Source organism: Sycon ciliatum, chromosome 2 (genome assembly GCF_964019385.1).
Source record: "Sycon ciliatum chromosome 2, ocSycCili1.1, whole genome shotgun sequence".
Taxonomy (NCBI): Eukaryota; Metazoa; Porifera; class Calcarea; order Leucosolenida; family Sycettidae; genus Sycon; species Sycon ciliatum.
The window spans coordinates 45932435-45946013 of NC_088644.1; the positions used below are offsets into that span (position 1 = coordinate 45932435).

General features: G+C 47.9%; 1 protein-coding gene across 1 annotated transcript; it reads right to left on the minus strand.

Annotated features, from left to right (window-relative positions):
- Positions 1-2722: 2722 nt before the first annotated feature.
- LOC135810632 (uncharacterized protein K02A2.6-like) lies at positions 2723-4221 on the minus strand. Its single transcript, XM_065324125.1, has 2 exons — positions 3910-4221; positions 2723-3694 (listed from the first exon to the last, which is right to left on the minus strand). The coding sequence occupies exons 1-2, from the start codon at positions 4219-4221 to the stop codon at positions 2723-2725; spliced, it is 1284 nt and encodes a 427-aa protein (XP_065180197.1).
- Positions 4222-13579: the final 9358 nt, after the last annotated feature.

Sequence of the window (13579 nt, forward strand, 5' to 3'; positions counted from 1 at the left end):
GAATTGTGGGCCTAACATACCACCCCTCCATGAAAAAGAATCCCGCGTCCTTGTGGAGGAAAAAAGAAAAAGAAAAAGGATAAACAATGACTGAGGGAGAAAACACACACACACACATACACACATACACACACTGCACGCGCGCACGGATCTCACAAATTATTATTTTTACTAGTACCATGCATTAAAGTTATTGTTCCTGTACTTCTCTATGTCTAAAGATAAGAAACTAGATGTGACCAGGAACCTACTGATACGGCTTGCATGGCTATAGCGTATTTGCACTTCTGCTAAACATCAAAAATTGGAGCGTGGTTCACCATGATCGGACCTCTATTTTACTAATATTTTAAGAACATATGCGCGCACACACATTACAAAAATCGAGGTATTTCCAGGTCATACTAGAACAGGTTAAACTGGAATAGGAGCAGCCAGTCAGCAGAAAAGCAGAATGCACATACGTTATCATTCGAGAAGAAAGAGAAAGAAAGACATGGAGAAGAAAGACCAAATTGGGACGTGGGGAGCCCGCTCACGCACGTCAGTGTACAATGTTAGTATATGAGGGTCACGTTGGGGAGCCCGCCCACCCAACGTGCCATAGTTCAGCGGCTTCTTATGGTAAGTTCTGCTGCATTCTTGGTCCCTCTTGCGTGATACTCTGACCTCTTGCGCGGTGACGGTTTTGGTTCTTGCACAGGTCTCCTCTCTTGCACTTAGCTCTTGTTATACAATGTCATGTTAATCTTGCCTCCTTGCACGAAGCAAGGAGGCATCGCGGAACCCTGTAGAACGTCGTTGTGATGTGGTTTTGCACAAAGCCTGGAGACACATTTCCAGGAAGTGAAGCACTTCCAGGAAACGTACAACGCGAGAACCTACCTGACCAGGTTCCGGCGTTGGGTCACATGATATGCCATGGCAAGAAGGGGTGTCACCTACGTGGGAAAGCGGGTGTCGCTCAACCTACATGCTAAGCACGTGGGACAAGACACTGGCCAAACCACATCTTAATAAAAAAGGGCGTGCCAGCTCAGCACAGAGATGCTCACTATGTAGATCCTGCTGTCACAGGACTATCAGCCAGCACTCGTACCTTTCAGGAATGTGACAAATGCAAACCCGAAAACCATAAAAGGAAAATTCTAACCAAAAGAGTGTGTGATTAACATTATAGAGTAGTAGTTGATTTCCCGGGATTTTTCCGGGAAAACCGGGGGTTCGCCTGTATTCAAATTGTGACGACCAATCAGGGACCAATACGTACAGAAAAAATGACCAATCACACACGACTCTCATTCCCAGACCAAACTTACACTGCGCATATTCAGCATTCACATGGATTATGGCTGCGCATGTTCCGTCCGCTCTTCGAGGGACGCGGAAAGGAGAACATCGATTGGAAAATCATCAGTAGTGAAGTTCCGTCGCCCCTGCTATCTGCATTCTATGTCGATGCAAAAATGCAGGAGGAGTGGCACGCGGGGCTCTTCAGCCGCACATGTCGAGTGCTGCGCTTGACAGACGGAGTGCTGAAACAGCGAAAGAAGGACAGCCTCCAACGTCAGGTGCAGCACAAGGCACCTGTTACACGATTATTTCAGCGACATCGACGACACCAATGGCAACGACGCAGTAAAACTTACCTATTACGAATTGTTCTATCTGATGTTGCGCTTTGTCTTTGTGGAGGCGAAATGTAAGCCTAAATCAAAAAGGACGACGTTGTATTCTTCGTCGTTGAACTCGTGAAGCAAGCTTCACGAGTTCCGCATCTGACTGAAGCACATAACGCTGCAAATTACTTTTCTCCATGGTGACAAAATCTTTGCAAACCACGTCCACCCTCTTGCGACTGACGTACTTACGGGCTATATCAGCGCGTGGATCGAGAGCTCCATGCATAGTCATAAGCTTGCGCGTTCTCAGGTCAGCAGATTTCAACTCGTCCTGCGTCTATGCCAAGTTACCAGCACTATACCATATCAAAGCCACAGCCCAGGTGTTGATGGATCTGATGATGTTGTGGCCGTTAAGAGCTGAACGGAGTAGTCGTATGGGGAAGATAACGAACAGCAGTGCGGATATTGAGTCCCCCTCGAAAATCCCATGCTGAATGGCCGCCGATCTCAAGTTGTTCGTGCCGTTCCAACGGTCAACCTTCCACTGAGCCATGCTAACAGTCATAAGTCTGCGTACGGATTATTGTATGCCAAACAGGTCTTATATTATTACTACAATACCATATATGACATTAGACACTGGACCCTACATATATTATGACATAAGACACTGGACCATGTTTCGGGGTAAACAGTTGTTTACGATAGGATTATATTCTCACTTGGCCATTGTAGGCAAATCATAAGAACCACGACATCTAAAGGATCCTGCATGAAAGTAGGCAGCTGCGAAATGCGTATCTCGCGCATGCTCTTGCATGGCTACGTAATGCATTACATCATAATACAACATCCCCTTCGTCATAAAGGAGTTTAACAACCTACATAACATACCGTACGTATATGACGGCGTGTTCACAATATAGAACATAACATCCAACAATAGCTCTATGTCCAAGGTAACAATCATGAATGGCACACGACGGCATGCTAACAATACAGAGACATAGTATCCAACAATAGCTCTATGTACAATATACCAATGGCACCTCAGCTACTGTGACATAAGCGAACAGGTCCATGAGGCCTCTCTGGCCCTACACATCCAGGATTGACCTCGGTGCGACTGCGCGGCCAGACCGTGTTCGATACAGCTGGGTGGCAGGTTCAGCAGGCTGGCTGACGTCCCACGGTGACGGCGGCTGAGACTGGCTAACGTCGCTCCACGGCGACGGCACGTCACTCGGCAGCTGAGGGCCTGCGAGACTGGCATCCGGCGGGAAGTGGACCCGCCTCTCTCTGAGGTGGGTACGGTTGCGCCGCACTTCTGTCCCATGGTCAGGCTGCACCATGTACGACCGTGGCCCGTTGACAGACTGGGTTACGATACCAGGTTTCCACAGGTGCGTGGTCGGGCTGCGGATGCCAACGTGCTGACCAGGAACTAGGGGGCGGAGAGACTGCGCTCGCTGGTCATGGTGTACTTTCTGCTGGTCCTGCCGTTCCTCGAGCTTCTGTCGGATGGCCTCGTCCCGAGTGTCGCGCTGGTGTTTGCGAGGCAGGCTGTCCTGTACCTGACGACCAAACAGCATCTCGGCCGGCGACGGTAAGCCCTGGCACACTGGGGTGGCGCGAATGCACAGCAGTGCTAAGTGCGGGTCGGTCCTGCTCTCCCTTGCCTTCTCGAGAGCTCTCTTAGCGATCTTTACTTGCGATTCTATAAACCCGTTACTCTGCGGGTGATGTGGCGACGACGTACTGTGGCGGAATCCATATTCGGCAGCAAACTCCGCGAACAGATGGCTGCTGTATTGCGGCCCGTTGTCCGACTTCAGCACGGCTGGGATGCCGTGCTCACCGAAAATCTCCTTGAGGTGCTGGATGATGGCCCTGCTGGTCGCTTGTCCGGCAGGCAGCTTCCGGGTGATAAAGTACTTGGAGTAGTAGTCGGCGGCAATGAGGTATTCTGACCCGCCGAGGTAGAACAGGTCCGTGCCTAAGGTGTGCCATGCCCTTGGCGGAATATCGGGCTGCACCAGTGGTTCCTTGGCTTGACTGCTCTGGTGGCGCTGGCACGTCGTGCAAGATGAGACAGTTGCTTCGATATCCTTGTTGATGTCCTTCCAGAAGACGGACGTTCTGGCTCGCAGCTTGGTCTTCTCTATGCATTGGTGGCTGGCGTGCAGCTTTTTTTTTTTTTTTTTTTTTTTTTTTACTGAATACCACAGTACCATCAGATGCTGCATAGCGGGGTTTTCCCCCTCATTGGCGGGGGAATCAGGACGCGACTGCTCTTCAGGATGAGACCGTCCTCGGTGCTCATCTCGTCGTGGAAATTCCAGTACGGGAGCAGAATTGCCGGCACCGCGCTCCTCTCTGATGGCCAGCCACTGAAGATCATCTCCTTCAGTGCTGACATCTCGGCGTCTTTAGCCGACTCCTCGCGGATCCTCATCATCGCTGCATCGCTGAATTGCGGGAACACGGCGTGTACACTGACGTAGAGGTCCTCAATTGGCTCTGTTTCCTCTGGCGACAGTCGGTATAGTGCGTCTGCGATCGGAATGTCCTTTCCGGGGCGGTACTTGATGGTCATGTTGTATGGCTGCAGCTTCAGCAGCATGCGCTGTAGACGCGGCGGGGCTGCGCGGAGGTGCTTGAGCTTGATTGACTCCAGCGGCTTGTGGTCGGATTCTACTGTGAATGACTGACCGAATAGGTAGGTGTGAAATCTTTCACACCCGTATACGACAGCTTAGAGCTCACGCTCAATATTGGCGTAGCGAGACTCCGTCTCGGTAAGCTTCTTGCTGGCGAATGCAACAGGCTTGTCGTCCTGCAGCAGAGTGGCGCCGAGACCTTTCATGGAAGCGTCGACTTGTAGTGTCGTTGCCTTGCCTGGGTCAAAGTAACTGAGCGTTACTTCTCTCGAAATAGCGGCCTTGACCTTGTCGAAGGTGCGCTGGTGGCTGTCTGTCCAGGCAAACGGTGTATCTGGCTTGGTCAGCTCCCGCAGGTGCGCGGTCAGTGTACTGGCATTCGGTATGAACGGGCTCATGTACGTGACAAGCCCGATGAACGTCTGGAGCTCGTCCTCGTTCTCGGGGTGCTCCATCTGCTTCAGCGCTGAGACCTTCTTCGGGTCGGGCTGTATTCCGTCAGTGCTGCAGATGATGCCGAAGAACTTGATCTTGTCCTCTTTGATGCGGCATTTGTCTGGGTTCAACTTGAGACCAGATTGTTCGCAGCGAACCATCATCTGGTGCATGTTGAGATCATGGTCCTCGTCTGACGTCCCGTATGTGACGATGTCATCTGCGATACCAGTGACGCCTGAGCACCCTTCGAACGTCTGGTCGATCATTGCTTGGAAGACATCTTGCGACATCTTGAGGCCGAATGGCATGCGAAGGAATCTGTAGCGCCCTAATGGTGTGTTGAAGGTGGTGAGGTAACTGGATTCGTCGTCGAGCTCCACATTCCAGTACCCACATTTGACGTCGACGATCGAGAACACTTTGGCACCTCTCAACTTCGGGGTGATCTCCTCAATGGTGGAGACCACGTGGTGCTCTCGCAGGATGGCGTGATTGAGGTCCTTGGGGTCTAGGCACAGGCGTAGCTTGCGATTGTCTTTGAGGCGGAACACGAGGCTGTTCACCCACGCTGTTGGTTCGCCTTCTTGGATCTTGGTGATGATGCCGTTCTGGATCATGTCCTCCAGCTCCGTTTTGATCTCGTCTCTCAGTGCGATGGCGTGGAGGTGGCGTGGAGGGTGTACAACCGGGACGACGTTGGGGTCCACCGTGATGTGGTACTTGCCTGGGAATTTCCCAATGCCATCGAAGCACTTCTGGTATTGCTTCATCAGGTCGTCTTTGTCTCGGATGCTCGCTGGCTTCTCCTGGACAGCGCAGTTCAGCGTGACTAACTGCAGGGCTGTTGCTGTCGGGAGACCGATGATAGCAGTGCCAGGGCAGTCCGTGATGTAGAAGTCAGCGAGTTGACTCTTGCCATCGTAGAGCACGGAATAGGACGGGTTCCGCATTGCTTTATCTTGGATCCGCCGTACGCTGTGAGGGTGGTACTTGACGGCTTCACGGACTTCGGCTTTAGGTATCCGTATGGTCCGACGTGCTGGGGGAACATTTGGCAGAACACTCTCAGCGTCAATATATTGCCCCGGGCGCCCGTATCCACCTTGGCTCTCAAGGTGGCCGGTCTGTTGGTGTTGTCCAGGCTGACATTGAGGGTCGCGAACACCTCTCGCTCTAGAGGCGGTGGGTGACGCTCGACGCTGTCGATGATGACGGCGTCGAAATGCAGTGCGTCGAAGCGTCTCCGTGGGCTGGGGCTCCTCTGGGGGTAGCGCTCCCGCGGGCTGGGGCTCCTCTGGCGCCAGCGTCCGCGTTGCTGACCCCTTCCATGTGCCTCGTCTCTCCCCTGCGAACGGCATACGCTTGCCCAGTGATTCGCCTTCCCGCATTTGTTGCAGGTGGAGCCGTGCGCTGGGCACTTGCTTGGGTGGTGGGTTCGTCCACATTTGCCGCAGTCTGCGTGTCCCACAGATTTGGAAATGGCGTGAACCGTTTCAGGTAGACGGCTGCTGCTGGTGGCGGTGGACAGCTGCTCCATGTGGCGCTGTGTTGCTTCATAAGTACGGGCCTTTTCAAGCGCTTCGTCCAGAGTCAAACCACTACCACCCTCCAGCAGGCGTTCTTGCACTTTCGAGTGCTTCGTCCCCACGATTAGCTGTTCTATCACGCGATCGTTAGTCTCCTGAGCGTCCCTGAACTTGCACTTGGACATCTTCTTCTTACACCTCGTAAAGAAATCATCTACAGACTCGTCGGGTTCCTGGCGGTGTTTCTGAAGCTCAAACCGAGCCAGTCGTGCATTTACCCGTGGCTGCAAATGCTTATTAAATTTCTTGAAGACGGCAGCTACTTTGGATTTGTCGCTTGCATTATCCCACTCGAAACTATTGAAAGCATCAACACCAGTTCTCCCGATCCATAGCATGACATAGGCGACCTTTTCCTTGTCGGACTTGTCGGAAAAGGGCCCTTGGAAAACTAGAAGGCAGTATTGTTGGAACCGCTCGAATTCGTCAGGTAAATCTGCGGCTTGCCAATCCATCGACGGCGGGGTAAATCCGGCTGCTTCTGCCATTTTACCTCTTGCACCGGTGGCGCTACTGCGACAATTCTAGGGCGTTTATTTAGTTTACTTCTGACACCATGTTTCGGGGTAAACAAGTTAGTTGTTTACGATAGGATTATATTCTCACTTGGCCATTGTAGGCAAATCATAAGAACCACGACATCTAAAGGATCCTGCTTGAAAGTAGGCAGCTGCGAGATGCGTATCTCGCGCATGCTCTTGCATGGCTACGTAATGCATTACATCATAATACAACAGAACCTACATTTATTATGACATCAGACACTGGACTCTACGACACAAGAACAAAATACAACAACGTGCGTAGATGATAGTCGAACGAAATTTCGCAACATTAAGGCTATCGCCGGAGGTCATTAACTACTGCATGAGTCTCGTCTACAGTTCTGTTCCATGCTACTTGACATCACCAAAGGATCGCACGACCAAAAGGCTGACACTTGCCACATAATGTCAACATTCCTTTTTCAACAGCGAAAGTATGTTTAGCCCGCCTTTTAAGGGCATTATTGATCAGTTATGAGGGAAACTGCCTGTTTATCTATGCCATTTCGAATTACATTGTCAATCCGCTCTACATATTCTGTGGGATTATTCTTCTCAACGTTTAATGATGATGCCAGTCCTTCTTCTTTCCCATCGTGGACCTTTCATATATCGACCTTGCTGTTAGGACAATAAAGTGAGTAATAACTTCATGTTCTCCGTTAAGTCCAAATTTGAAATTGAGTTATAACTTCATGTATTGACAGTATCCAAAATTACAAAAACATTCCGGTTTTACAGTACACTATCAACGTCACAATTCACGATTCACAATTCTCTCGCTGATTAATGCCTCTATGATCACCTTGTGAGTATCAGTTATACATACATACATACATACATACATACATCAACGTCACACATCACACCATACTCGCACATACAGTACTACACTTAAGAAAGCACCACTCCCTGCTCAATACACAGTGTTTCGGGAGTGGTGATTTCTTGCAGGTTTGCCGAGTCGAAGGTTCGATGGACTTCTCGTGTGCTCTGGATGGCAGTCGTGAGTCAGTCAAGTGTCAAGTAAAGTCGGCGGAATAGCGCGAGCTCCGGTGTGGGGAGCAAACCCTTTTCTTAAAAAATTGGAGGCTTATCTAATTTCGAAAGTAAAGGTGACGGCACCGACGCATTGCATACAGTCAGGTAAGCCGATTTCGTAACCGAACGTTTTCGTTCCCGTCTCATCATGGATAAATACAGGGAAGAAGACAATGCCAGGGACACCCAGTCGACGAGTCACTTGCAGCCAGGTGAGGATGCGTACGGGAGGAGACGAACAGGCGAGGATACTGGAAGTGACAACAAGCGTAAGTGGGAGGAAGCGTGAAAGACAACCACGAAAGCCAGTGATGAAGACAATGGAAGAGTCAGACACTGGACGAGTTGCCGGGCGGTGTGATGCAAGGGATGAGTCAGGACCTGGAGCGTCGGAAGTGACAAAAAGGCGACTGCCCAGTGGAAAGGACGAGTCAAGAGCTGCGACATCGGAGGTGACAAGAACGAGAAATTCCAACAGTCAGCAATCGGCAATCAAGAGTCATCTGTCGGTCAGTGATAGTTGTCGTGAGTTGTACAGAGATGATGTTTTCGCAGTTTTGGCCCGTGGCAGATCTGTATTACATTTGTATGTTTTGGAAGCGTTATAATTTCGCAAGTTGTCCCCTGAACTGTGTGTCCAGAAGGACTTTTTTAACTGAACTTTAATGTTTTCCACACGTATCGCGTAAATTCTTAATCTTTATTACCTCCCAACCTTTTTGTCACAGCCTGCGAGCCTATAGGCCTACCCGTGCTTTGTTTCCGCGTGCCGAGCCTTCCCGTATGGCTTTGAGAAACGCTCGTATAGGGACGTTCAATGTTCATGCCCTGTTTTCGAACTCAAAACACCGACAACTCGCTCATGATTTGCAAACGCACCGGGTCGACTTCTGTGGACTCCGGGAGCTGAGAACAAAGGATCCGTTCATCAGAAGTGTTAGTAAAACCCACAGGCTAGCGAGCTTTGGCCTAACAGACGACAGCCATGGTGGAATTGGCTTCGCTGTTTCAAAAATATTTGAAATGTGCAATTCAAGAATAAATAGAAAACTGTCGGATCTGGTGGGCTGTGTTGACCTATCATTTCCACAAGCCAAGAACTCATCACTGCCACTTTGGTTTGTCGTGGTGCATTGACCCACGAACCCAAAGTCAAAGGAAGAGCCTGAGCTCATAAACCAGTTCTACGACGCACTATCTTCCGTATGGAATGGGACAAGCAAACAAACGCTTGTCATCGGAGTGGGGAACTTCAACAGCAAAGTTGGCAGCGCTGTCACCTCTTGTATCGGCAATTACAGCAAGGGGACTCGCAATGAAAACGACCAGGCGCTTGTGGCTGGGCAAAATCTCGACTCAGTTGTTGCTAGCCAACAAATTATTCCGCTATTCAATGTGCTACCGAACAACATGGACTGGAAAGGTTAAAGACCGCAGTGCGATTCGTACTAGGAATATCTACAACAGGATTGACTATATGGTTGTTCAACCACATTGATAGCCTATCATTAACAAGGCCCGACGGTTTCCTGGTACTGAAGTGTTCAGTTATTGCACCACGTATGTCGCATTATTTTCGATTTACTTCGCAGTGTTGCTAACCGCCCGTATTTGTCCGCATTTTTACGGAAAACGAAGTTTTGTCCGCAGTGCGGATTTCAATCGAATATCCCGCAAACGATCATGTATATGAACGATTACTAAAACCATCGTAACTCCATCGTTTCTTGTGCAAATACAACAATCGAAGTGTCTACGTGGTAGCAAAAACTCCAAACTGTCCAATGCAACAATGGCTGAAGCGATGTCAGACTAATGAGATATCACGCGCCGTATTCGCTATTCAGGCATTCTTACCTTGGCAAAATCTAATTTTTGGTCGAACTCTTCGCCATTTTGGGGGGAAATCCTGAGCAACTGAGCACTTTATAATGATAAAGCCGGCTGAAGGTATTATTTTAATCGGTTCGATTTGCTTGCATATTAGGCTTGGAGACGACTTTGCTGTGTTACCGCGCCTGATTTGTTACGGCTTCATAATGGAGCTTGGCATCCTGGCGTTGACCCTGCCTAGAGCCTTCCAACGAGCCCTATATTGTGAAAATCAAAAAAAGTAGACCATAGTTATGACCTGGTGAAGTTGACAATTGTACTGGATTTGTACATAGGCTTCACAAGTGAACCATATCAGTCAAAATGTTGACCTGAAAAACGAGTACGGAAAACTCTGAAAAATTCAGCAAAATGGCACTGGGCAATACGCATGGGGGTAGAGGGCACTTGGTACCACTGACTTTGTCTGGTTTCAGGCCTGGCCGTGGCACTGCCTATGTGGTGTGGACACAGCGCTGGATTTCAGCTAAAGCCACCCACTTCGTGTGGGATCTCCACGTCCTTGGCCTCGACATGTCAAAAGCATTTGACACCAGTAGCTTCTTGAATAATTCGCCTCTTTCTCCACACGTGTATTATGATAACATAATGTGGGTCATCCGAAAAGAGAGCAGATCCCCAATAAGGCTGTTATATACACACCTGCTATTGAAGGACCATACATGTACATAGCGCTTCTTGTCGATTTGAAATATTTTATTTTATTTTATATATTTTTGGTTGGAATCCTTTTTTTGTTCTGAGTCCTTTTTCACTGAGAGGAGCATCATGGTGAGTCGATTGTCCAAGCCGGTTGTATTGCGTAGATAATGATAGACAAGAGCAGTGATGGACCAATGGGATTTGGGATAAAGAAGACGAGCTGTGAGACGTTGACGGGTGCTAGAATGATAAAGCACTTTTGTGCTCCCGCACATATTGCCAGGCGTCAGGCACTCCGCCTCCCTGCCTATCCGACCCGTCGTACACCACAAGAAAACTGAACTAAAGTTTTTCATAATTTAATTATTCGGCAAGACGGAGACGGGCAACGGACAAACAATAAAGTCCGGACACAACAAGGGAAACTTGAAATTGAAGAAAATGACAAACATCATGGCACCACATGAGCATGCGTGTCAACAAAACAAAACGCATGACAATGACGTAACCGTTCCACGGTGCATGCACAAACTGGATGTGAAACCCAAACAGTCCAACTGGGGGAAAAGGAGAGCGCAAAACAAAACAAAATATACCAAAGCACCACAACAAAATTGAGCCATGAAACGTCATTCTTTCCAATAAAAACTATATGCAAAAAGCGCTTTACACAAAGCATCTACAACTGTTCCCTTCAATCCAGTGCAGCAGATAATAATACTCACAGATATTAGAGGTTTGTTTAGCACGTTTCCAGTAGTCCTCTATATACACACAAGTATAATTACTATACTCTGCGTTCAGTTGTGCAGTTGAGAATACTTACAGTTCTTGGAGGTTTGGTAGACCAGAGAACACACCGTCACTTAAATTCTGGATCTGATTATTGTACAATAATCTACAAACGAAAAAGCACAAGGAAAATGTTGTTCTTGCATAGTTATTTCCCACCGCCTCCAAACTACTGTTTAAATTATTTATTTTAATATTTATTTATTTATTACAGCATCTCATAGCACAGTGAGAACACCGGCCAATACAAAGAGAGAGGGTGTTAGCCAACCACGGCAAGGCAGGGAGAAGGGTATGTTGGCAAAGGGTATGTTGGCAACCCCATTTTTGTTATGTACATGAAGAAATGGAGCAGAAGTAACGGAAGTGCTTGCTATTTTTTTAAAAGAGTATCGAATAGAAGGCCCCGAGAACGGGAAACCAAAAAAACAAAACAAAAACAGCAACATCAATTCACTGATTATGCACATTGATTGAAAGCAAATCACAACAATGATTTTAAGAGTTAAGCTGTCATTTAGCCAATTTGACGCGGAAATCTGCGATAGTAGTGCAGGACTTCAGGTCGTCTGGTAAGTAATGCAAAACAAGAGCCGATTAACTTGAAAAGGACAGAAAGGCAGACATAGATCTATAGCGATTGATACTCATGTTATGAGTTGTTGAGCCGCGAGTAGTTCGGGTAGCTATATTATGAGGTTCTGGAAATGTCAATGCTTTTCAAGCAGAATCTGTTATTGTTTTATAGAATTATCCACAAAGGGCAAATGACTCATGGATTCAATTAGTAATCTAAAGGCCATAATTATAATCTTCGTTCCGCGTTTCCTAAAACTATAGAACATTTGTAAGTTAGAGAGGGATACGTGATTTTGCATTACGCACTGTAGGGCAGCTCTATAAATATACGAAAATGTGCTGCTCCATTTACTGTGCGCTGCTATCAAGGTGTCCAATGCACGTAACCCTTTACATCCAACTAATTACGGTTTCACCTCTTGACGGTACCCAGTTACTACTCTGGACATCTGGACACCGTCTTCCATTCTCTCAATGGGCACTGACTTTTTTCAAAGTCTTGCTCGTTACGCTCAGTGTGTAGACGCAACCTCTCTGTGTAGGATCTGATTGCGCTCTTCCTTCATGCCCTTTCCTCTTTGCGTATCAACTGTGATTGCCGGCTGTAGCAGGAGATCCTTTTGCTTTTTGGTTGGGGACTTAGTGAAATGGAAATAGCGTTTTTGCCCAAAGGTCCCCTCCACACAGCAAGGCGTACTCTTGTTGGAAGTGCAAGTGCGCAGCGTGATTTTTTGAAGAAAAAAAGGGACAGTCGAGGGTTATGCATGAAGTTTTCAGGAACATTCTTTATCAAACAAAAACACGTCACTTTACCGAGAGTTTTGGTTTGAAATCCCCAGGACCCCGAGAGTAGTGTATGAAGCCTCTTTTATGGTCGAAAGAAACACAATGGATGAAAATGCAATCCAAATTTAATGTGTCGCATCCCTGGCTCCCAGTGACCGGACCCAAGAATCACTACAAGCGGCAACCGAATAGACGTGTGGCCTCACGACAAGCCCAGCACAACCCAGGGGCCAACCAATATAGCTGGCTTGGTCCAAGTTCAACCCCACACGATCAACAGAAAAAGACTGTTAGTTTTACGTTGTGAGTAGTCATTCAAATCCGAGCTCAAAGTAAACCAAGACAGAGAGCCGAGACCGAGTCTCGGTTGCAGTAAAAGAGTAAGAGTAAGGGAGAGCGAGAGCTTCTTTTATAGCGCAATTTAGAGATATATGGCGTGATCATTGCCTAGAATATGTTGAAAACATACAACAGCCGACGGAACAAATCGAGATTAGTGGCAGATCTGCAATCATTCGAGTGAGAGTGGCGCGCGAGAGAGAGAGCTCGACTGCGGAACAACGAAATATAAAGGACCTGGGTAGCTATGGCAAACATGGGCGCGCAAGTAGCTACCCCGGCCAAATGAATAATGCATGAACTAATGAATATGAACTAATGACTTGTGGGCCTAACATACCACCCCTCCATGAAAAAGAATCCCGCGTCCTCGCGGAGGAAAAAAAGAAAAAGAAAAAGGATAAAAAATGACTGAGGGAGAAAACACACACACACACGCACATACACACATACACACACTGCACGCGCGCACGGATCTCACAAATTATTATTTTTACTAGTACCATGCATTAAAGTTATTGTTCCTGTACTTCTCTAAGTCTAAAGATAAGAAACTAGATGTGACCAGGAACCTACTGATACGGCTTGCATGGCTAAAGCGTATTTGCACTTCTGCTAAACATCAACAATTGGAGCGTTGTTCACCGTGATCG